The 23,653-nt window shown below is 40.1% G+C and overlaps 1 protein-coding gene across 13 annotated transcripts in view; it reads left to right on the top strand.

Moving 5' to 3' along the window:
• The first annotated feature begins 4,864 nt into the window (after positions 1-4,864).
• The window catches only part of tnika (TRAF2 and NCK interacting kinase a), an 83,318-nt gene continuing 64,529 nt past the window's right edge, over positions 4,865-23,653 (top strand). For all 13 annotated transcript variants that reach the window (XM_042500191.1, XM_042500203.1, XM_042500199.1 and 10 more), the window contains exons 1-2: positions 4,865-5,273; positions 22,137-22,202. In XM_042500191.1, the coding sequence (XP_042356125.1) occupies positions 5,217-5,273; positions 22,137-22,202 (123 nt within the window). In that variant the 5' untranslated portion in view covers positions 4,865-5,216. The remainder of the gene's footprint in view (positions 5,274-22,136; positions 22,203-23,653) is intronic.

The following is a 23,653-nucleotide window of genomic DNA, read 5'->3' as shown; positions in this document are numbered from 1 at the left end:
ACCATCATACAGCATTCTACATTTCCTTCAACTATCTCGACCCCTTTTGGCTCAGTTCAGCTGATGTTGCTTCCACTGTTTATGTACAATAGCTTTTTTGTACAGTTGAAAGTATTTCTCATTTTCGTCTGTTCATATAACACAGTGTAACTCATAATTTAAATGGCTAACGAATAAAATTATCTTTGGAAATTTTTGTTTCTTTCAGCCACAAATTGAACACAAGTTAATGTCATTTTTTATTTATTTTATTGAATATTTTTATTGCAGTTGATGGAAGATTTTTAAAAAAAGAAAACATATGTATTGCCAGTGTTTTGCTCCATATTATTTTACTGTTCAGCTCTGCAAGTTTAATGTAGTCAGTGCAAAAGTCTCAAATACAAGAGCTGTGATTATGTAAAAGGCAAGTTTAATTACGTAGCACCATACAACAGAGATGGCGGACGTGAGTCGCATGACTTGACTCGAGTCAGACTCAAGTCCACAAACACTGATAAAAGACTCAACTTTGACTTGGCATTCATGAGTTGAGACAAATGACTGGAAAAGACTTTTTAAAAAATCATTTTCTCAATATTGAGAAACTGAGGAATGACTTGACTTGTCTTGCTTGACTTATAGCACTGACCCGGCAGCACTTGTTTGATTCTCACCACAAACTTGGTTGCGGCTTACATTTGTGTGACTTACTTCCACCTCTGCCATTCAGCCACAAGGCTATACAAAGTGCTTTGCAGGGGCATAGAAATACATTAAATGTCAGACATAAAGAAAGTATTAACATTTCATTTAAAAGACAATAAATAAATAAATAAATAAAAGAAAAAAAAACAAAAGACAATAAAAACAAGTAAGAGAAAACAAATATTTATAGATGAAAGAAAAAGTTAAGAGTATAGAGGAGCACAGGGGAGCAGAGAAACTAAAAGCTGCTTTACCTTGCTTGTTTTTGATCCTGGGAACGCTGAGCAAAGCCTGAGGACACTTAGTTTTTGGTATTTGTGACATGGCACATTATGAATTTCACAGAAGCTGCTGATTCCCATGAAATCCACTGTTACGTAATTATCAAGACCAACAGGTTTTTATTTTGTATCGTAACCAGGATATTTATCACACTGGATCGGAATTGTTTACCTAGTGTTGTCATTCACAAGGTTCAAGTTTTGATGTTAATCAGGCAGTTTACTCTAAATGCTTTTGAATCAGCGCAGACAATTGAGATCATGAAACACAGTACCAAGGAAATTAAGGAGGAACAGACCACCATGAATTATGTTGGCCAAGGTAAACACCTGTCTAGAGTTACGCAACCACACCAAGTTTGGTTATCTTATAACCTGAGAGCAATTTATGAACTGAGTATACTATCTCATCCTCATTGTGGAATAAATGTCTCCCTGTTGTCAAGTGTCTGTTGACATTTTTGTGTTTCAGCCATGTGTAAATATGTGTTCATGCACCAGGTAACTCACTGCACTGCTTTGCATTTACTCTAATTCAGTGGTTCCTAAAGTGGGACTGGGGATGCAGAAATCCTCAAAAGCCTCTTTTTATCATTGGCTGAGTATGAATATTTTGCAAATTGGCTTGATTTCTTTCAAAATCTTGAAGGAGAAGGCAATAAGCAATAAAACAAGAGTTAACCTAAGAATGTCCCCAAAAAAAACCTAACTAGAAATTTCAAAAGAAAAGAAGGTTTAAAAAATGAAGGCAAACAAGACTTTAAAAAAGTGCTTTAAAATTGTAAAATAATTTTATTTCAATTAATAAAATTCTAAAAATGATTTGGCATCTGTTTTCTATTTTCCCTAGATATTTTCCCAAGACTTTTCTCCTAGCTTTCTAAAAGAAATAATCTCTAAATCTAATAATTTCTTGTAACTTGTGGAACTTTTCTTATTCTGTTGCTTACTGCCTTTTTCCCATATTTTTGAAAGAAACTGAGCCAATTTGCTCAGGGTTCAAATGTTTGAATACTTTGGAACGGCTTTGAAAGAAGAAAAGTGTTGTCACTCCAGGTTTTAAAGGTGTCAAGATTCCTGTGGATCCTTAAAGGCACTGAATTCAATAATCTAAAACTAAGGCCTTAATTTAATATTGAAATGTCTTTTATCTTTCAAAAGTCTCAAAAATGCAAAGACGTGAGGAAGGACTTAATGAATGTTTTTTTTCTGTAGTTAAATTGTAAAATTTCAAAATAATTGTCAGGATCTTTTTCTTTCAATTCCGCTCCTATTAACACCACCCAAAAAGTCTTTTATTAATGCAACAATAAATATTAGGGCAATATTGTCCTTGATCCTAAGTAATTGATTTTGGTTCACATCTTATTTTTCTTCAGTTTTGATTATTGCAAAGTTGGTCTTAAACTTCATTCCGAGTTGCAGTAAAAAAAGAAAAAAAAAGTCTTAATAATCTTAAATCTTGCATACCTAAAACCGCAGGAACCCTGGGGTTAAATCTTGGCTTAAACTCTTATCAATTGTCATTACATTAATGATGTCATCTAGATCAGCATTTCCCAAACCTCTCCTCTAGTACCACTTTTCCTGCATGTTTTAGATCTCACGCTGCTCCAAGCAGCTTCAGGAGTCCTTAATGAGTCGATCATTGGAGTCAGCTGTGTTGTAGGAGAGGTCTAAGACATGCAGGACTAGTGGTGCTTGAGGAGAAGATTAGGAAATGCTTATCTTAGCTTGAACTTGTAACTTTTGAATATTTAAAAGGAGTCGTACATTACAAATGGAGGGTGTTTGAAAGGGTAAATGATAATAAAGAAAGACTCTGTTAAGATGCACAATGGGACATGTAGCATGCAGTATTTTGGGATATTCATCAAAATATAAAGGCCTAAACATAGCAACTAGTAACTACAGCTGTCAGATAAATCTAATAAGGTGAAGAGTAGGGGTGTTTTCCTTTGAAATGTAGTGAAGTAGAAGTAGGCCTATGATATAAAATAAAAAAGAATATAACTAAATTATGCACCTTAATTAAGTGCCTTGAAATTGTGCTTAAAAAAAGTATTTCACAACTGAACAGATGTTCTTTCCATAAAATGAGACTGTCTATGTAGTAGAAAAACACAAAGACTTTAGAATTTATAGATCAGAGAAAACAGAAGAAAAGGGCTACGGCATTTGTTTTTGCTCAAGAGGAAAAAAACCTACAACTACCAGAATGCACTGCAGGTGAGGCATTCTTGGCCTGTCTGTTTTTTTCCACTGAAAACATTATAGCAGCTGGCTGGACCTAAACATTTTTGGATTACAGTTTAGCGGTAAGCTAAAATATGTTTCTTAGATTTTAGGTGAGAAATAGACAACACAGTAACATAATCTTGGTTTTTACTTTATCTGAGCTATAATACCACTGCTTAGTTATTACTGTTTATCTTGTTTTTTTAGCCTCTGTTGTAACAATACAGAAATCCATGTGGCGCTCATTTCTTGTTAAGAAATTTTTGTATTATGTCCAAACTGTGCAGTAAAATGTTTCTGAAGACATTTTAGGTGAGAAATCGACAATACAGTGACAGAATTAGCTGCTGCAGTGCTACTTTATAAAGATATATAAAAATTTAGCTTTGAAAAACTCACAGGGTACAGTGCAAGTAAATTCTTGCTCAGTCACAAGTAATAAATTGAGTTGCAAAGAAAGGTTGTGAAGAAAGGTACATAACTTTTAGGCAACCAATCGACTGATTTATACCTCTCTCACTTTATTTGGAATAAAGGCATCTGACAAAGGCTGCTGACTGTCCGTTGACATTTCTTTGGTAAACAGTTTTACTGTGTGCAGCACCAGTTTCACCACATTCTGCTGTTAGGTGCCAGATCACAAGTGACAACTTTCAATACCTGCGTACTTGACTGTGAAAGGACTTTTAATGGAAGTACTGGGTGTGTTTCATACATTTGTAGACAGCACTAGATGTTACATTGCAAACAGTGGTTTGCTGCTATATTAATGCTGTGAATGTCGTACAGAACTTTTAGGTCTCTTAATTGTCATTTTGTGGCTCTTTCTCTTGTTTTTGTAGGTATTATTTGTCATTTGTCATTATTTGCAGTTCCCCCGCATCCCTTTGTCATCTTTTTAGTCAATTTGAGTATCTTCCTGGTCAGTACATGTTAATGTGAGTAAGGCCAAAGGGCCCCTGACACTTTGGGCCTCCTGGGCCTGTGCCTGGTAGGCCTATTTAGTAATCCATCCATGGATACACCAGCAGTCCAAACCAATGACCCTGCAATACCTTTCATAACAGTTTCATTTTGACTGTGTCATTAATGTGTTTTGTTGTGTTATATTTGTATGGGATTGCATTATATACTCAAGTGTCATTTTGTGTCTCCTTGTAGTTATTTTGTGTCTCTTTGCAGTTCCTTTTCATTTCTTTGTGGCAATTTTGAGTCTCTTTTTGGGCAGTATGTGTTAATATGAGTGACATCTTGCACAAAGGCAGGGGTGGGGGGCTTCTTACACTTTTTTGTCAAATAATATTTTACACATATAACTTTTAATTTCTCTATATATTTATTTATGAAATAAAAAAACACCCATAATAAAAAGACAGATGATTTATATTTTCTCAAAATAAATCAATAAAAGAAGCATCCTAAATACATTTCTTTGAGTAACATTGCATACAGGGTGACAATATGCACATACACAGATACATAACACGCTCTGCCCTTCAGCAGAAATGTTATAAGCTTCGTTGGTAATGAAAGAAAAGTTTGGGAGTGCCTTCTGCCTCACTAAAGCCCGCCCAATAACAGGCGTGGTTTGCTGAGGCAGGAGGCAGTGCGCTCCCCCTCCTTCTCTATATACACTGGCTGTCACAGCAGCGGCTCCAGGACGAGCACACACTAGCAGTGATCCACTTTCCACGGCGCTTCACCTTTCTCTGTTCCGTCTCCGTCCGGCAGACATGGATCTGGAGGTACTAACACATGCGGCGCTCTCGCTTGCCATCCAGCCCGAGTTTGCGCTTTAGCTGTGCGCTCCCGGCCCGTGGCTCGTCCCGCCGCTCACCAAAACGGACTGTTATTATTATTTTTCTAAAACATCAGTGTAGCAGCAGAGAGGGGGTGGGGTGGGTGGGGGGTCAGTGGAGACTGAGCAGCAGAAGAGGGACCACACAGTCGTGACAGCAAAGGCCGTTTCAGGATATCGGGGGCAGCTGAGAGCTTTTTGTGTCCTCCATCATGGCGAGTGACTCTCCAGCTCGGAGTCTGGATGAAATCGACCTGTCCGCTTTGAGGGTAAGACAGTTTTATTTTGCGTCTTTCCAGTGTAAGCTGACAGAGCTGTGTGTGTGTTGTGCGCGCGCGCGTGTCTCTCCTTCTCTTGCACCTGACAGCGCTCCCTGAATAGTAACCGGCAGGAGGAGGCTGCAAGAGGCGGATGTGTGGGAGCCAGGCCGCCACAATGTGTCAAATTATAGATCAAATTATATATAGACATTAACTAACTTGACAGCTGCCTCGCGCATCTGAAGCCCCATCTTCATTCAAGGCACTAAACAGGAAGGTTGATGGTCTGTGTGTGTATGTATGTGTGTGTGTGTGTGTGTGAGATGCTGAGGTTGTAGCTGGGATTCTGCTGACCTGGATAAGGGGGGTTTGTGTATCTTTCTTTTCTGTGGCCAAGCTATTATAGGCCCATCAGCCTCCAGACAGCAGTGGAATTTAACCCATTTCTCCCACACACTGCTGTGTGGTGTGTGTGTTTTTGAGAGCGAGACATGAAAACTTCCTCGTTTTCAGTCCCTAATTGACCCCCCCCCCCCCTTCTCTCTCATTTATGGTGCTGTTATTGGAGCTATCTACTCTGTCTGTGTGTGCCAGCCTACCTGTAGCCAGCTGCTCTCATTTAGAGCTGAAGCTTTGCATGCTGCAATAGCCAGTTCTTTTGTTCATCCGGTGCTGTAAAACCACAGCACACACACTCTCAGACAGACACAAACAGCCTCCTGCGCTTGTGTTTATGCGTGGATACCCATGTTTTCGCTTCACTGGGCATGGTGTGTGTTATTCTGTGTGGGTGTCTGCTGGGCTGATAGTCAGCTGCAGACAAGTAAGGGATGCTGCACATGAGAACAGGGCTCCAGCTGAAGAGCTGAGAAACATCACACACAGTGCAGTTGCTGCCTGTATTTACCTGTTTGTGCTTTATTGTGCCCGCATGTCCATTTTTATCCCTTTCATTCTGTCTCTTTCTGTCTCTTCATGTCAGTCTGTTTGTCTCTGTGTTTCTGTTAAAGTCACAGCTGCTCAGCCATCCACCCTCACGCTCTGTCTTCTTTTCCTATCAATTTTATCGCCCGTTTGTCCCGGCGTCTTGTCTGTCTGACTGACTGAATGCACCTCCCCGTCTATCTGCCAGCCGCCCTGTCTCTTAGCATTATCTGTCTCTGCCCGACTCCCTGCCCTGCCTGCATGAAGAGTGATGTTCACAAGGGAGGTGAATGAATGTCGAGAACAAATGTTACTTTTGAGGTTCACACCTGCAGCATGTTTTCACTGTGTGTGTGTGTTTTTGTGTGTGTCTGTGTGTGTGTGTGTGTGTCGGAATTAGAGGTAGAATGGAAAGAGCATGAAAGAGGAAGACGAGGTGAATGATACAGATAGAGAGAGGAGACAATGAAGAGGAGTGAGGAAGAGGAGGGAAGTGTCTGTGCATTGGGAGTCAGCCCATGCATGTCCTGTTCTTTCAGAGGCATGATGTCAAGCACTGCAGCTACAAGGACACATACAAATGCTCACATTTGTTTTTACATGCACTGGTCATGCTGTATGAGAGTGTATCAATAGTAATCATTTGACCTCTCTTTTATTTTTATGTTATATGTTTGCACGTGAATATGTGCACGGTCATACAGAAACTCTAAAAGAACCTCATGGTTTGTTTGAATCTTACTCGAATTAATAAAGAGCCTTCAGAGAAACCCTTTATACCACTAATAGGTCACTTGCTTCAAACTTTTACAGTTGATCTAAGCTTTTTGTGAACCCAATCAGCAGAATAAATGTTGGCATCGTATGTTTCTGCAAATCACAGATTCACAGTCACAGAAGCATTTGAACATTATTATGTAGCATATAAACTTTAACTCTTTTTATGCTTCAACAATGCTGTGGATTCACGGAGAGTCAGTTATTTTCTCCTGTGCTCAAAGATTCAACAAGACCAAAAGAACTGAACGAAAAAACAATTTGGGACAACTGAACAGCTGACTTTGCTGTTCATTAATTTTTGCCACTAGTGCGGCAAGAAATTGTTTGAGGATAACTAAATCACAAGGATTTATCCTCTGTGCAGTGGCCATTTTGGGACATCTCAGACTCAGTTTGTCACCCCCAAAGTCATTTTGGATTTGTCCTCAGAGAACCTTGAATATTTGTGCCAAATATCTTGGCAGTCAATCCTATAGTTGATTAAATGTTTCACTGTCAAACATCTGGCTAACATTGCTATCCCAACAGTCATCTCCAATATTGACTAAAAGTTTGTGATTCAGCTAAAGACAGCAGTGTGCTACAACCCAATCACTATAAATGTCGGCATTTCACATTTATGCAAATCATGGATATGTAACATTTGTATACAGTTATTTAGTAGAAGTTGAAACTTTTAGCACAGAGCACTTGGTTGTGATTCGGAAAAGATCATGTTTTGGCTTAAAATACCTGATTTTGGTGCCACAATCACAGTTTTTATAACCACTTTTGTTGTTTGTTGGTCTGGGACAGTCATGGTTTGCAGCTTGGCAGTCGTCTTGCCAAGGTCTTGCGTCATCTACCATCCCCTCCACCTCCTGATGAAAAAGTCAGTATTGCTGTAATACACAAGAAATTTACAAATATATCAGTGGTTTACAGAAATTTAGAATACCACCATTTCTACTGGTGAGTATATTGTGTGTAAACCCAAATATTTTTCCATCCATGAAAATGTGCGAAAAAAAACAAAAACAAAACAACAACATAAAAACATTCAGTCTTGGATAGTTAAAGGGAAATAAAAGGCTAAAACTTGATGTAAATGCGTTAAAGCTTCGTTGGCAGCGTACACAATGCAATGATGTAGCTATTCCTAAAAAGTGTCTTTCTGCTGTCTCTCATCTGCAAACACGTCAGCCAAATTCTAGAGAAGTGTTTAACAGAACAACAGCTTGTGATCTTAAGGAAGATGTAGATTAAGTTTTTAAGAAAACAAGATTAATATCTTGACATACCAAGCTGGGACATGCACTCTTTGTCTCTCTAACTGCCCCAATCTCTGTCTTGTTCCACTCCTGTTCCTTCTGTTCCTGTCCTTCACATTTTTCCATCTTTCCATCATGTATTTTGGCTTATCATGGTGCCCCCCCCAACACACACACACACACACACACACACACACACTCTCAGATGAGTGTACAGTCAACCACTGGACTGGCTAGACAGGAAGTAGGTCAGCTGGCTCTGACGAGGTGGAGGGGGTGGGGGTGGGGGGTTGGTGATTATAATACTGGCATTGGTGGTGGTGGTGGTGATGGAGATTGTGTTTGTGTGTGTTTGTGTGTGTTTATGGAGGGGGTTCGTGGTGCAGAGCTTGCTCTTGCACTCGGCCGGTCTTCGGCACACTGACCATTGCACACACACGCGCACACACACTGATACAAAGAGACAGACAGAATTGAGTGGGAAGTAGAGTGGAGAGAGAAGTGGCTTTTTATGTTTGCTGTCTCTGCACTTTTTCCTCTTTTTTCCTCTTTGTCTTTCTCTCTCACTTGCTTTTCTCGTGCCTCATCAGCTCCCTGGGACATTTACTGCGGTGTCGCACATCAACCCTCAGCACCTGCAAAGATGCCGCATGTTTCACTCGAGTGGGAAAGGCCAGAGTTAGAGGCAGATGTGGAGATGTCCCCGTCGTTGTGCGTGACTCACAATGACAACCAAAAGACCAGAAGTGGTCGAAGCGCTGCAGATTTGATACAGACAGTGGTTTTTATGTAAAGTGATACACACACGTGCGCACACACGCGGGTCAGAGGCGTCAGAAGCACGGGTTCATCCAGTCAGCTGACGAGAGCAACAGATGGCAAACCAGCAGGAAGTATAGACACTCGCACTAGCACACACACAGACACACACTTTGTGGCAATACACAAATGTGCTGTGCAGGGACTCAGGTGTGAGATCTGAGATGAAAGCGAGAGAGCAGGTGAGGATGAAGGGATATTAGTGACAGGGTCAGAGAAAAGGACGCAGAGGGAGAGAGCCGGGGCGATGGATCCAGAGAGAGAAATGGGACGTGTGAAGATGAATCGAGCTTACAGGGACTTAGAGGGACAATGAGACACAGAGAGCAGAAAGAAGAAGAAAGTGACAGAGGCTGCTGTGCTCGGGCGAAAAGGTGGAGATGTGACCAGTGACTAAAGTAGTGCGAAGCAAAGACCCCTCTCCAGATCTCCTCCCTCCCTCCCTCTCTGTCCCCGTTGCCCAGTAAGGCCGCATTCCTCGGCCCCTCACCATGGACGCCATAGTAACGGGGCCACAGCAGTGCCCAAGGCTTACACAGAGCTTATTCATGAATAGTCTATATACTGTATGGCAGTCTGTCGCTGAGAAATGCCCCTCTCCCTCCCACCCTCCTTTCCACTCTGCCTGCCTGCTTCTAGTTGACCTATTTCTCCCCCCAAGTCACTGGTGGAGCCACATAAAGTCTTTAATTCTCTGCTACACTTACACAAGCACTAAGATGTAAGCTGGCTCCATATGCACAAAATCTCCAAAGCAAAATTAAATCCATAATCGATTACTTACTGTGGAAGTGTCCTTTATGATACTTGCTCTCAATGGCTGATTTAGGAAATAAATGATTCAGCCGATGCCAAATCTAGGAAAGAATTGCTGTCTTAAAGGATTACTTCAACCCCCAAACTGCCTTTTGTTTAACAATTACTCACTCCGTCTTATGTTGAGCTTGAGAAGAAAAGTTTGTTTTCCTTTCATGCCTCCATGGTGAATGAAGAACACCCCCCCACCCCAAAAAAGAAAGATGAATTGAAATCATAGGGGTCCACATTCAATGACAGCAATACTGTATAAAAAATCATTTTACAAACTCTCACACAACTCAGTTTGTCTAATCTAAGTATCTTGTTGGCTTTGTATTTTCTAAATGGATAGCCCTTTCTGATGAGGACCTGAACAGAAAATGCAACTTATCTTTACCTCTTCAAAGCCAGACCCCACAAACGGAAACAGTAATTTTACCTTGCTGAACACAAGACTTGCTTGTCCAGAACTCCCTCAATATATTACTTTGTTTGTGTTATTGTGTGACTTTGGGTTTAAAGGGTTAGATCAGATTCCCCACAGTTGCACAATAACACAGTCAAGCTATTGGATGGAGTCACTGTTAGATCAGCAGCTCCCATGTTTAGCAAGGTAAAATTACGGTTTTTGTCGCTGGAGTCTGGCTTTAAAGATAGTTAAGTTTCACTTTCGGTTCAGTTATTTTTTCGTTTTTTGTATTCTGGCAAGAAAAACAAAGTTTTCTTCACAAATACAACCTAACATGGGTTGAGTTGATACACAAATGGTTATTTTGGTGTAAAGTATTGGAATATTTAGACTGAGGACATGTTTTCCTGCAAATATCTTTCATGCACAAGCAGTGATGCATTTTATCTTTCTAGCAAAAACACTAGCGGTTTGTTGTTATTGTAAACAGTTTCTGAGCAGATAAAGTCGATGAAATTCAAGGAAGAACACTTCAGAGTAGCGGCCACCCTGGCTGATTTACAAATTATGTCTTTCAAGTGCTGTGCAAAAACAACACAGCAAAGACGATGCTAAAATAAACAAATGCTGTGATCTTCTACATCAGTATTTTTAATTTAATGCATAAGCGTGCTTTTAAGACATTTACAGACACATTAAAAGATGAGTATGCACATGACCACATTCCCTAGCTCGTACTCTTTCTTTTTCTTACCTCTCACATTGTAACAGAGAAAGTACACAAACACACACACACACACTAGATCTGAAGTGCTTGGAGGAATCACGTGCATGTAAACAAAGTCCATAGTAGGAGCTGAATCCCACTGTTGTGGCTTCCTCGCATGGTGCTGGGCAGGAAGTCAAGAAAGATGGATCGAAACACCAGAGGGAGAGAGAACAGGCAAGCAAAAATTGAGAAGAAAGGATGAGTGATGAGAGGGACGGAGGGATGGACGGAGGGATGACAGGAAAAGGTGTGAGATGACAAGGTGGCAGAGACTGATGGAAGGCAAGAGGCGAGGAGCGGATGGGTTCATTAGCATCGCAGAACAGACTCTGCGGCGTGCATCGTCTTTGGCAGGCTGTAAATCTGTGATTAAGAGTTGACTCCTGTTAATGTACTGTACATGTCTGGGTGAGACGTTCTGGGAATTAGGCTACCACAGTATCTACTCGTAAAAGCAAGCAGTGGTGAGCCATGTTGTTAAGTGTAAGTGGTTTTTATAAGAGGCAGACCCGGCCCCAGCATGACTCCGATCATCCTCTTAGGGTCTCTAATTCAATCTACCTCAGTTCTCTGTAATTCACTTTCTATAGACACTAACTGCACTCACCTGGCTGCTGCTGCCTAGTGAAACATATACTTTAGATGCACAGTAGATCTGCATAATTTGGAGCAGCCAAAGTCTCAGAGAGGCATTTTACTGCATCAAGACATTAGTTAAAAAAAACACTTGCCTATTTACATATCCAGCAGACACAGAGTAACAGGGGGAAGTTTCTCTTTTTAGCTTCTTCAGCTGTCCACTATTATCTGAATGAAATGTTTTGCTTTTTAGCTGCTAAATGCTCCACTACTAGCCACATGTAGGTGCTAATATTGTCTGTTCGCCACTTGGTGTTGGGCAAGTAGCATACAGTCAGTTTAACAGAACTTCTTGCTGAAAATGGCAAATAGCAGTTGTCAGATGAATAAACAGACATCTATAATAACTATAATAACACCAACTGTATTTACTTACTATTTTGATAATGGATTTATCATTTCAGTCATTTTTTTAATTGAAAATGTCACATTTGCTGGATGTAACTTCTTAAATGTGAAATTGTGGTGCTTTTCTTTGACATTTGTGATAGAAAATGAGTCTTTGGGTTTGAGACTCACTTTGGGTTCTGGGAAACTGTGATGGCCATTTTTTAAAGGTGCTGTATGTAACTCTGGAGAAATATGGTTAGTTGATCGTTGATAGTTGAGTTGATTTGGTGATTCAGATTTCTAAAACGGAAAGCATTGGTATTTGATGACCTTGGAATGAAACTCAGCAATCACCTATCTTTCTCCAGAGTTACATACAGTACCTCTAACATTTTTTTTTTTTTTACAATTAATCAATTAATCCTTCAGTCTATGAAATGTAAAAAAAAAAAAAATGTTAGAGGTACTGTATGTAACTCTGGAGAAATATGGTTAGTTGATCGTTGATAGTTGAGTCTCATTCCTAGGTCTTAAAATACCAACGCTTTGATTTGGTGATTCAGATTTCTAAAACGGAAAGCATTGGTATTTGATGACCTTGGAATGAAACTCAGCAATCACCTATCTTTCTCCAGAGTTACATACAGTACCTCTAACATTTTTTTTTTTTTTTACATTTCATAGACTGAAGGATTAATTGATTAATTGTAAAAAAAAAAAAAATAAAATAAAAAAAAAATGGCAGAGTAATCTGTAATGAAAAAATAGCCAGGTGTAGCTCCATTGGAAACTAGCTTGGTGAGAATGGAGTGAAGATGAGCTGAAGGAGTTTAAAATGCTCTGTAGTGACGGGAGCTTCACAGTCGGGTCATGATTCCCTGTAGATTTGTCAGTATGAGCGACCTCTTTTATATTACATTCCACACTACATGTAGTAATGTGAGTCACTGTTAATACTAAGATATCGAGTACTGCTGTTAAATTATAATTATCTTAACTTTTTAGATATAACATCACTCTGCTGCAAACCCCATGAATCCTTAGCTAAGTGTGCTACAGTATAAAAGTGACCGCATGAATGTAATTTTTTAACTAAGATCTGGTTGATTTAGTCATAACTGAATTCCTCAGTAAGGACAACGCAGTACTTTTCGTCTTGCTCTTTAGCTAAAGGAATGCATGATGAACAGGATCAGCAGATAAACTGATAATGACAAAATCAGCTGAAGTTCTGCTGTACACAAGGAAATAGATAACGAACAGCATGTAGCAGGTCTAAGATGTTACTTTCATGACTTTGCATGAACACAGAACATATTGCTTTGTTCTTCTGTCTATAATGAGTGCAGTATGTTTTGAGAATGTAGTTTATCTCATTAATTTGTGCCACTGTGTGAATACAGTCTCACAAATTAGATTTGCTGCTTCTGCAATAATTTATTTCTGTTCAAGTGGAAATATTGCACTGTTGATGTTTTTGCAAGATGAAGCATGTTTACAAAAATACTCATGCATTTTTTTTTGCTCCTAGTTCACACGTCACATGTTAATATTGTTAAATATTGTATTTGTGTGTGACAGATGTAGATAGAAATGTTTGGTTTTTAACTGATAATGTCAGGCTCATGTCAAGGCCTGTGTGGCTAATACATTTCATGTTCCTGCAAAAAAAAACCTCCTTTTATCTGCAGGTTACAGCCCGCTTATGTGTATCCTGCCATTTTCTCTTTACACTCAGTAGCATTTGTGTTCTTTTTGTGATTAAAGCTGACATTGCTGACAAAAACAGATGTCTAGATTTACAGACCTGATGCAAACATACAGAGTCAAAGTGGTTCAGATGAGAATCCCAGTTGTGGTTTTGTTTTCTCTGTATTTAAGTGTTTGTCCTTCAGGCACTTGATTTTTTGTAGTTATCTGGAAAGGTTAAATATCAGCCAGAGATGACAAAACGAAGATGGAGAGTGGTTGTTTAAAGGTAGAGAATAATCTAAAGTCAACTTCAGAATTTGGCAATGACAGCAGGTCAATCATTAATATTAACAACTCAGCTTCCTCAATGAAGAGTAATATTCTAACTTGTGAATTCAAAGAAATTCAAGGTCATGTATGATGTAAATTAAGCCATTTACTAAGACATGGTCACCATATCAGTTTCAATTCAGACGACTTCGTCAGTCTTTGTCATGTACATGATCATGTGCCATAATGAGGAAACTTCATTTCAAAGCTTAAATGGGTCAAGTCGACTCACAATATAACAGCATTAGAGAAGGAGTTGTGCGCAATGACCCATTATAGTTATTGTTGTATGTGGTGATCATGAGATGAGTCACACTTCCGATTATGTTGTTGACCCATGAGTGTGTACTCATAACTTCCCAGCAATTGAGGTCCAGTGTTATAAGGAAATGCATCACAGTCAATGGCGTTCTGTGTCACGTGTGCATCAGGAATCCCATGCGTTTTTACGGACAAAATTTCAAAACGTTTCCATGACTTTTTAAGGACCCATAGAGTGTTTCTTACAGAATTAGAGTTTATATTGTGCAACAGGCGGGTGACAACAGCAAACCAGTTTTCTTTTAAATGCATGTGTTCCTATGTATCATTATGTGTTCCCTCTCTATATTCAGAGGTTTTTGCAGGTCCCTGAATGCAGCGCAGGCAATACTCTCAATGAATTATTTTTTTCCCTTCAGTAACAGTTTGTGACTTTCTTGGGTGTTGATCAGAGCTCAACAGATTAAATAGATGGATCAGAGGAGCAGCTGCTGCCATTGAATGCAAACTTTTAAACGAAGCTGAATAAATGGTTAATTTTCACTTTTAATGACATTCCTGGTGCTCCATTCGTGCCAAGAGTCCTCTTAGCGTTCTGAGAGTGAGATGCACTGAATACCCAAACTGTATATATATTTCAACAGCAGACCTAATGTACAGTCCACCTTCAAAAATAGAAAATCAGTTAGTGGCAGGCAGATGTTTTAATTGTGGACTGCTACCACAGATAAATAAATGTGGGTTAAACCCTGTAAATTCTGTGCAAACATAATCTCCGCTAGCTGGCATACATGAATGGAGAGACAGAACCACTGGAGAAAGTTAAGAAATGTACGTGAGGGTAAACAAAACGTTTGTCGCATATGAGAGCTACGTTACGTTGAACGCTACAGAAGAAAAATTTGCCATCATGTTAAAATCTGTCAGAGGTCATCCGCACAAGATTACTGTTGCAGTTTAATTACACATAACAAACTTTCTGTGATTTTTCTGAAACTTACAATGATTTTGACTCATTCCATTGATTTTCCAGGCCTCCCATAAGTGTTTACACCTGATTCTAATGTAAATCATTTGTTCAGGGTTTCAGTGTCAATGTTCGAACTAGGTTAAGCTTTTGGTTGAGTAAGAGTTAAGGTTAGGAATGCAGTGGAAAGGATTAAGGTTAGGTTGAGGAATGAAAGAATGAATGCAGTCAGTAAAAGTCCTCTCATATGTTGTAAAGTGGCTTTCACAAGAACTGCAGCCATGCACTCTAAAACCCATTATTTCTAATGGCCTGTGCTGCTCATGGACCAATATCCCCTGTTCAAAGGAAAGAGTGGATCCAGTGCTGCATCCATCTCAGTGTCCTCGTGCCCAAAGTTAATCCTACTACATTCTACTTTCACACAAAATAATACACTGTCAAGAAGACATAGGAAAGGAATGAGCGAGAGGAAATGGAGGCAGAATAATCAGAACCAAAGAAGAATTTTTGTATGTTGAAAAACACTCTCCTTGTAGTATCTTGTACCAGTTGTGTGTAAAGAATTAAAATGGAGATAACCCACCTTTATTCAGTTGCACTGAATGCTAGTGAGATAACATTGCTTTTCTTCTGACTTCTAGATTAGTGGTGATTGAGTTCAGGAGAAGTGTGTCCTTTTCTAAAGACAATAATGATAAACATATCATTGCTGCTGTTGTGTGAAAGCCTTGCGGGTCAAATTTTGTTTTCTCACAGAAATTAAAGGCTCCTTTGTGGGTTTGAAAAATTCTCAGACATGACTTTAAAAACTATTGAATAAGTAAAAAGAATTGCACCGTCATCAGTGTTGAGATAGACCTCATGTGTGCTTGTTTGATTTTTGTCACATCTTAAATCTTATTTTTAAAAGGATAGTTCACTCCAAAAAAAAAAAACCAAAACATATTTTTCTTCTTACCTGTAGCGTCTACTTTGTTTTGGTGTGTTACCCTGTGTTATCGGTTATTAGAGATAGAGATATCTGCATGGGATTCCCACACATTCCCGTGATTAAAACATCTGCTGCCATGCATTGATTTTATGTTGTTGGAGCTGTTTAGTAGGAGTGCTGTTGTAATTTATTATACATTTTCTAAATTTTATGTATACGTTTTTTACACAGTTCAGTTTTATGCTACACTCTCTGAGTGCGGTGCATACTCTGGGCACAGACGGAGCAGCATAATGTCAGTGCAATGCAAGTGAAACTTAAACATTAATTACACTGGGTGACTCAAACACCAACAAAAAATGAACAACAAAAAAACAACACAACTCATGAAGAGTTCTACTTGAGCTGTATTCAAGGACCCGCAAAAAATTTCTGAAATTAGAGAGGGGACACACAATGCGAAAAAAAGGGACGTACACAAAGAAAAAAAAACAGGGAGTTTGCTGTCCTTGACTGAGCTGTAATATTAGCTTGCTAATTGGTGCTGGGTGAGTTAGCAGTGCATGCACCCTTTCTTCTGTGCATGGTACAGTTGGCGGGTGTAGTTTGGCAGAAAGAAAATAGTTCCTCCATAAAACTGCTCACAGCAAGGTTTATAGATTATCTTGAGTACCCACGTCATGACTTTGAAAAGAAGACATTGCTGATGAGTTTTTTAAATAATTATTTTTTTGGTGGTTTGAGCTCACTCACCAAAACAATCTGGATAGTACGTATTTTTGATTTCTAGGCTGCAATTTCCCTTTTAACTTCTCTCAAAACATTTGTGTTGTTTAAGAAGCTATATTTAATGTGTTACTTTTAACCAGCAGCTCTGCACAGACAGAGGAGCACACCCTGATTCACCGGCCACCAGTGAGGTCATGTGGCAGTCATGTGACGCTGGCAAACGCTCAATGAGGAACACAAAATGAGAAAAACGGGAAGGAGGGGCAAAATTGCTCAGTCACAAAAACCTCTAAACCACCAACACACAGACGTGCACATGCGTACACATACATGCAAAGGCACTGACAAACGCACACTGAGAGCTCATTCTGCAAGTGGCCTATAAAATATGAATGATACCGTGCTATATTTTTATCAGCAAGCCTAAGGACATGTATGAACTGGAGCAGCAAAAATGTTGAGTTTCTTCAGCCACGGCACTCATTCTGTATGTTGGGCATGGAGGTTAAGCTTCAGATGCATGTCTGTATCATGTGTCTGTCATTGTTTGTGGTCCTTACATACATTTGCATTTACAGCAATGTGTGTGTGCATGGATTTTTAATCATTTCAATGTTTCCGTTGTGTAATAACAGAAAGAGAAAGAGAGTGCATCCCTCAGTGTGTCTTGGGAGTTGCTGTCAGAACTTTGCATGCAGCTCTGAGAGTTAATTCACACAGCTGCCACACACACACACGCACACACACTTACAGAGAGAAAAAGAAAGTGAGGGAGGAAAAATCTACCTGCATAAGCTTAAGGCCTGATAGCAAGGAAACAGTTGCAGAGCTTGCAGAGTGCTGCCGTCTGCACTGTTGAAAAAGGCTTGCAGTCTCTCTCTGACTCCCTTTCTCGCACACACAGACACAGACACACACACACACACACGTTTAGTTAGACACATACTCTTCATTCTGAGCCCACTCATACTCGTTAGAACATTTGAACACTAGCCCTTGTGTAGGAGTGCGCTTTTGGCACACTATGTGAGTGTGTGTGTGGTTATCAGAGTGCGAGAGAGCGAGACAACGGGAGGATGTACTTGAGACAAGTGTGAGAGAATGAGTTTGTGTGTTTTCGTATGTGAGGGGTAAAGTGCACATGTGAGTGTCTGCTGCACAGCAGAGAAATAAGGGTGCAAAAAAAAAAAAAAAAAAAAAGACAGGAAAAGGAAGGCGAGAGCAAGAAACGGCCCCGTCTTCAGAAAGCGGTGACAGGTTGACAGGTCTGCTGAGACCCGCAGAAACAAACATATAGAGACAGAACGAGGGAAACAGAGAGGGAGAGAATCTGGGGAAGAGAGTAGGCTGAAAATATTGATATACTTGAGTATGGGGATGTTATGTTTTGTGATACTGTAATTCTCAAAAACACCATTGTTTTTTAATTAATAGGTTACATGCAAAGATTTGTGGCAAACTCCCATCGCTAGATTCTTTAGTATTATTATCCATATTCAGTTATTTGATTGTTTCACTTAAACATAACATACCCCTGGCGTAAATAAGGGCTGGGTAATATGGGCAAAAATGTATTGCCATAAAAATGTTCTTGTCATTTGATACCGATAACTACAATGATACATGTCAAAAAATTATATATTTTAAGTTTAAAGGTAGAATTTTGCTCCTGAGTGAAAGTGGAAGAAACGATACATCCAGTTGTGGTTTAAACTATTCTTTACTTGTAGAACATGAATGTACTGCAGATGGATTGCACTTTTATAGAGCTTTTCTAGTCTTCCGACCAATTGAAGCACTTTTCACACTACATGCGACATTCACCCATTCACACACTATTGGCAGAGGCTACCATACAGGGTGCCATCTGTTACTCAGTAAACAATCACACACGCTCACATACAGATGGTGCAGCATTGACAGCAATTTGGGGTGTGGTATTTTACCCTGGGACACTTTGACATGTTGACTAGATTAGCCGGGAATCTAATCAGCCATCTTCCGATTACTGAACAATCCACCCTACCTGTGAGCCATATCTACCTCACGACAAAAACTTGCATATCATACAGTTTTTGAGCATTTGTTATATTTCTGTTGAGGAAAATTATATAGAGATATTCATCGTTTTTCACTCAGCCCTAGCGTTAACATAAAACAACTGTTTGGATTGCAAGTTAACTTTCTTTTACTCAGATTTTATGCAAATACTGATGTGTTCTTTATACTATGACAGTTTTCCTAATTAAAATTACAAAAGCTCAAATCAATCAGAAGAGCGAAACCTCAAAAGATGATGAGACGCAAAACGTGGCAAAATCCTTTGGTTGTTTTACCATTTAAAAGATAAAGGGAGGTTAGCACCATACGTCACCACAAGTGGTGCTGTGTAGTGTTTCTGTGTTTCTGGAGTGGAGTTTTAAATGTCTGTGCTCATCATGTTCATGGGATAATATCAGTATATCCAAGTAAAATACAGAGTTTGCTTATCCTGTTTGAATGCGCTGCATGAAACAGACAAAGGAGGTAGTTTTTAAATCACATGAGGTAATACTAGTCTTTTGCGAATAGGGTTGTATAGGACTATACAAGTGGCACCTTGAGAAAGCAGGCCTACACAGTATTGTTCTGTTGCGTCCCAGAAGGCTCTTTTAGTTTTCTCTCTTCATTTAGCCATCATCTCGTGTCATTTCCTTCCCTATGTATTGTGGCAGCACACTTTGATCTGTGTGTTTCCCCATGAAAGTCAGCTGAAAGTTCAACCGAAAAATTCAAAGACAGGACATGAAAGAGAAGTACAGGATGTGAGAAAGAGAAAGCAACAGAGGGTCTGAGGACAGACTGTGAACGAAAGACACAGGGAGAGAAGTGACGAGGGTAGAGACGAGATGGGTAGAAATAGAGTGCATGTGTGGCTTTTCAGAACGGAAATAAAAAGATGCTTTATTGAGAGGGGAATGTCTGTGAAAAGGGGGTATCGTGTAATACTGTCTGTTCTCAAGCTTTGCGTGAGTCCCATTGCGGATCTGCACAATGCCACAGTTTATTTCTGTGAATCAGCAACGAAATAAAATAAACCTCCAGCTTTGCCCCCTGTAAAAGATCTCATTTTAAAACATATTTGGCTTGTCCCTAGATGATATTGAAGAGCCATTTTCAGAAAAAAAGAATGAAAAATGACAGCAATCACCCTGGTTATTGGTATATTTTTAGCTGACCCAGTAGTGGCTGTAAATTCAAGGTAATCCATGAAAGTTAAGAGTGAAAATCAACAGAGTGGGAGCTGTACAACCCTGCAAAACTTCAGATATGGAATCCTTGAGTAAATGAGGGCCCAAAATGAGCTCTGACATCTCTACAGGCACCTCTGGCAAAAAAAAGAGGCACAAAGTTGAACACAGTTAAGACAGACACAAAATAAAATGTGCCATGTAACATTTACAAAACTTTTTAATAGCAAAGGGATGCACTGGGAGAAAAGAGACGAAACAGAAGCTGTTAAAAGGGCCTCAGTGTTTCTGCGACTCTGTTGGAATGAGAGGAGCGTTGAAAAGAGGGACTTGTCCTGGACACTGTCAGGAATGAAGGAGAGAAAGAAAGCATGTGTAGATAAAAGAGTGAGAGAGACATAGATGGACCTCGGCTGGTTGGAGAACAGAAGCTGGCGGAGCAGAGAGAGTGTGAAAGAGAGAGAGAAGGAAAGAGAGGGTGAATACCAGCTATTGTTGGAATGCCGTAGCAACACGCGGCAGAGAGGAAGGGGGAGGTGTGTGTGTGCGCGTGTGTGTGTGTGTGTGTGTGTGTGTTCGGGGGTCAGTGGGTTTTATGCTCTGTTCAAGTTGCTCCTTGTCAGAGATGCGTCGGGTTCTGTGTTGGCAACCTAGCGACAGTGGGCTTAAATTATTAGCTAGTCTGGACACAAGCCTAAAACAATCCAGCGCTGCATTTCAGACCAGTTTATCAACACCCAGAGAGCTCAGCTGGTAGAGTAAGACATCAGCACTGCCTGCGTTAGAGCTCCAGCTCACACCATTGTTAGAGCGCCAATGTGATCTCATCCCTACTTGTCTTATTTTGACCCTGGCGTTATTTTAATGAGGCTTGGGACAGCTTTTTGCATTGTATCTTGACATGGTAGGTCAGTAGATATTGATGATGCAGAAGGGGTTGGTGGAAAGTCACATGGAATGACTGGTGGTTAGGTTTGGGCAACAAAACTACTTGAGTAGGGAAAGAAAAGGTTGTAGTTGATGATACGATGACTGACAACAACTGAAGTGTTGAGCTACTGATGAGGCAAAATAATTCAATGCCGACTTTTAGTTTCACATGGGACACAAACACCAGTCTCCTGGGTCAAAGTTCTGTGTTTGTTTAACCCATCCAACTCTCCCCTCCCTCCCACCCACCCCAAGTCTTCTTTATACTGCATCATTTGTTCTGGACATCTAATAATGATGCACATGGGTTTAGTTGAAAGCCTAGGACGTCTCATACAAACGCTTAAGTATGTCAGTGATGACAGGGACACTACCCAGGCGGCAGATTTTGACGCAGTGGGAGTGAGAGCAAGATAGTTAAAGTTAAAAGTAGTTAAAAGTATAAATAGTTAAAAGTATACTATGTAGGAATTTTCTGTTAGTGTTTGTAAAAAGTATTGCCAGCGAAAATGAAAGACAACCCCAGACTGGCATTGTGCCTCACTTCATTTACAGTTTTTCAGCGTTGTGTAGACCATTTTTATATCTATGTCCTTAAAATGAAGAACATCCCGAAAATAGCAAGATAAAAAGAAATTAGACATTATCCTGCCTAGTATACCTTTAAAAAAATGTTGCCTCCTAAGCCAAAAATGTCAACCTCCTGGTGGCGCTAGAGGGAAAATCAGGGGATCACTGAAGTCATTCTGATTCATCCTCTTGAAACTATGTGTATGTCTGATCAAAATGTCTTTCATTTCATCCAATAGATGTGAAAATATTACAGATATTACAGTCTGGACCAAAGTATTGCCCCGATTGATCAGTCTGCTGACTTTGCCATCACTGGTGCTCTATCATTGGTGTAGCTTAGAAAGTGTCATGCTCTGTCATCCATATGATTGTTGTCCAAATCTGATTCTACATACAGTATGTTGTACTCTGTTGCATTGAAAAAGTTTTTATGTTGAATGTATGAATAAATGCTTCTGTTAGTCTGATTCATCCTAACAATCCAACTTTGTTTCCTTTGTTGTTCCAGGATCCTGCTGGCATCTTTGAGCTGGTTGAGCTGGTGGGAAATGGCACCTATGGGCAGGTGTACAAGGTAAGATATGCACATAAACAGACTCTGATGCACATTTGTCTGTCTTTGCAAAAGCGCGTTCCCCTCTCTTATCAGCGTTCTCTCCTATATGGAATAAAGAACAGAAATGTGCACTGTGAGTGAAGAAAACAGAGAAGACAGGAGATAAAAGCAGCGCAGCACAAGCTTGAGAGAAATGGAGCGCATGTAAGAGAGAGTTAAATGCAGAGAGAAGACGCTGAAACTGGGGCACATTAAAGTGCTTTTAAGAGAGTTTCCCATACTCCTTTTTCTTCACTTTCTCTCTCTTTCCCTGCTGTATTTGCATCACTCTCTAAACCTGTACAAAGGATTTATATTTTCTTTACTAGATTACAAGGACATACGTTTTGTTTCAATATTGGATGGGGAACATATGAAAAAGGGTGTTGGAGGTCCAGCATCTAATAATGGATTTCTTGGTAATTTTTTTATGCACTATTTTGTACTTGTACAGATGCACATGTTCTAAATATGGCTTGTGTCCTCCCTGAAGTCTACACCTATTCCAGATGAGGTATTTCAGTGAGTTTCTCTGTGACACAGGAAGTGCTGTGCTCAGTTGGTGTGACGTTGTGACATCACTGTGTGTTTGAGGGTTTCGCTGTCAGCTGGACTCAGCTAGACTCAGCTATTTCCCTGCTGCCATTTAAACACTATCTCTCCCTCCATGTCACTGTCCTAACTTCCTCTTCCCTCCATGATGGCCCGCCGTTCTCTGGTCCTCGCTTCCTTTTCCTGATTCTGCTGTTTCATCCTGACACTCTGCAGGATGTGGCACCAGCCTGTGACACTTTGTTTATTAACCCCCGAAGCTGGGACAAACATGTGTTTGCTCAAATACGTGAAGGTGTGGACATGTGAAGGCCCCTGTGAGCACATGTATTTTTTGTATGTTAAAATGTGTGTAATGGAGCGGAGAGTCAAGGTCAGGTGGTGATGGAGAGGAGCTGTTCTTCCAGCTGATTGGACCTGATAAAAGGTCAGGCAGAGGTCGGACATACTTCTTCACGCCTCTAGAAATAATCTGACATCCTCACGTGTGTGTGTATGTGTGTCTGTGTGTGTGAAGGGACAGAAGGATGAAAAAACACAAAAGGAATGGAGAACAGGAGAGTTATGTGTATCCATCTATTGCTGACTCTGCTGTCTTGGTGAAAGTCACGGCTCATTTGCTGGCTGACATTCAGCCAGTCTGTTCCTATACATTACCGAGCCACAGAGCGCCTATGGCAACAGCACCGGCCTGTTGGGTTTGCAGCCTGTACAGCTGATCCACAGGGGTTTGTGATCGGGTGTCACACAGTGTGTAATAGTCAATGGAGTCTATACCGAGAATGATTCTGTTGCTGCTTTTGGTTCAAAAGATCCAAATGTGACTCATCTATGAAATGTAGGTGATTTAAGGGATGACAAGGGGAGACACTTTGTGT

This window comes from Plectropomus leopardus, chromosome 14 (assembly GCF_008729295.1).
Source record: "Plectropomus leopardus isolate mb chromosome 14, YSFRI_Pleo_2.0, whole genome shotgun sequence".
Classification (NCBI taxonomy): domain Eukaryota; kingdom Metazoa; phylum Chordata; class Actinopteri; order Perciformes; family Serranidae; genus Plectropomus; species Plectropomus leopardus.
The sequence above is the reverse complement of the archived record's forward strand: the minus strand, read 5'-3'. Positions and strand labels throughout refer to the sequence as shown.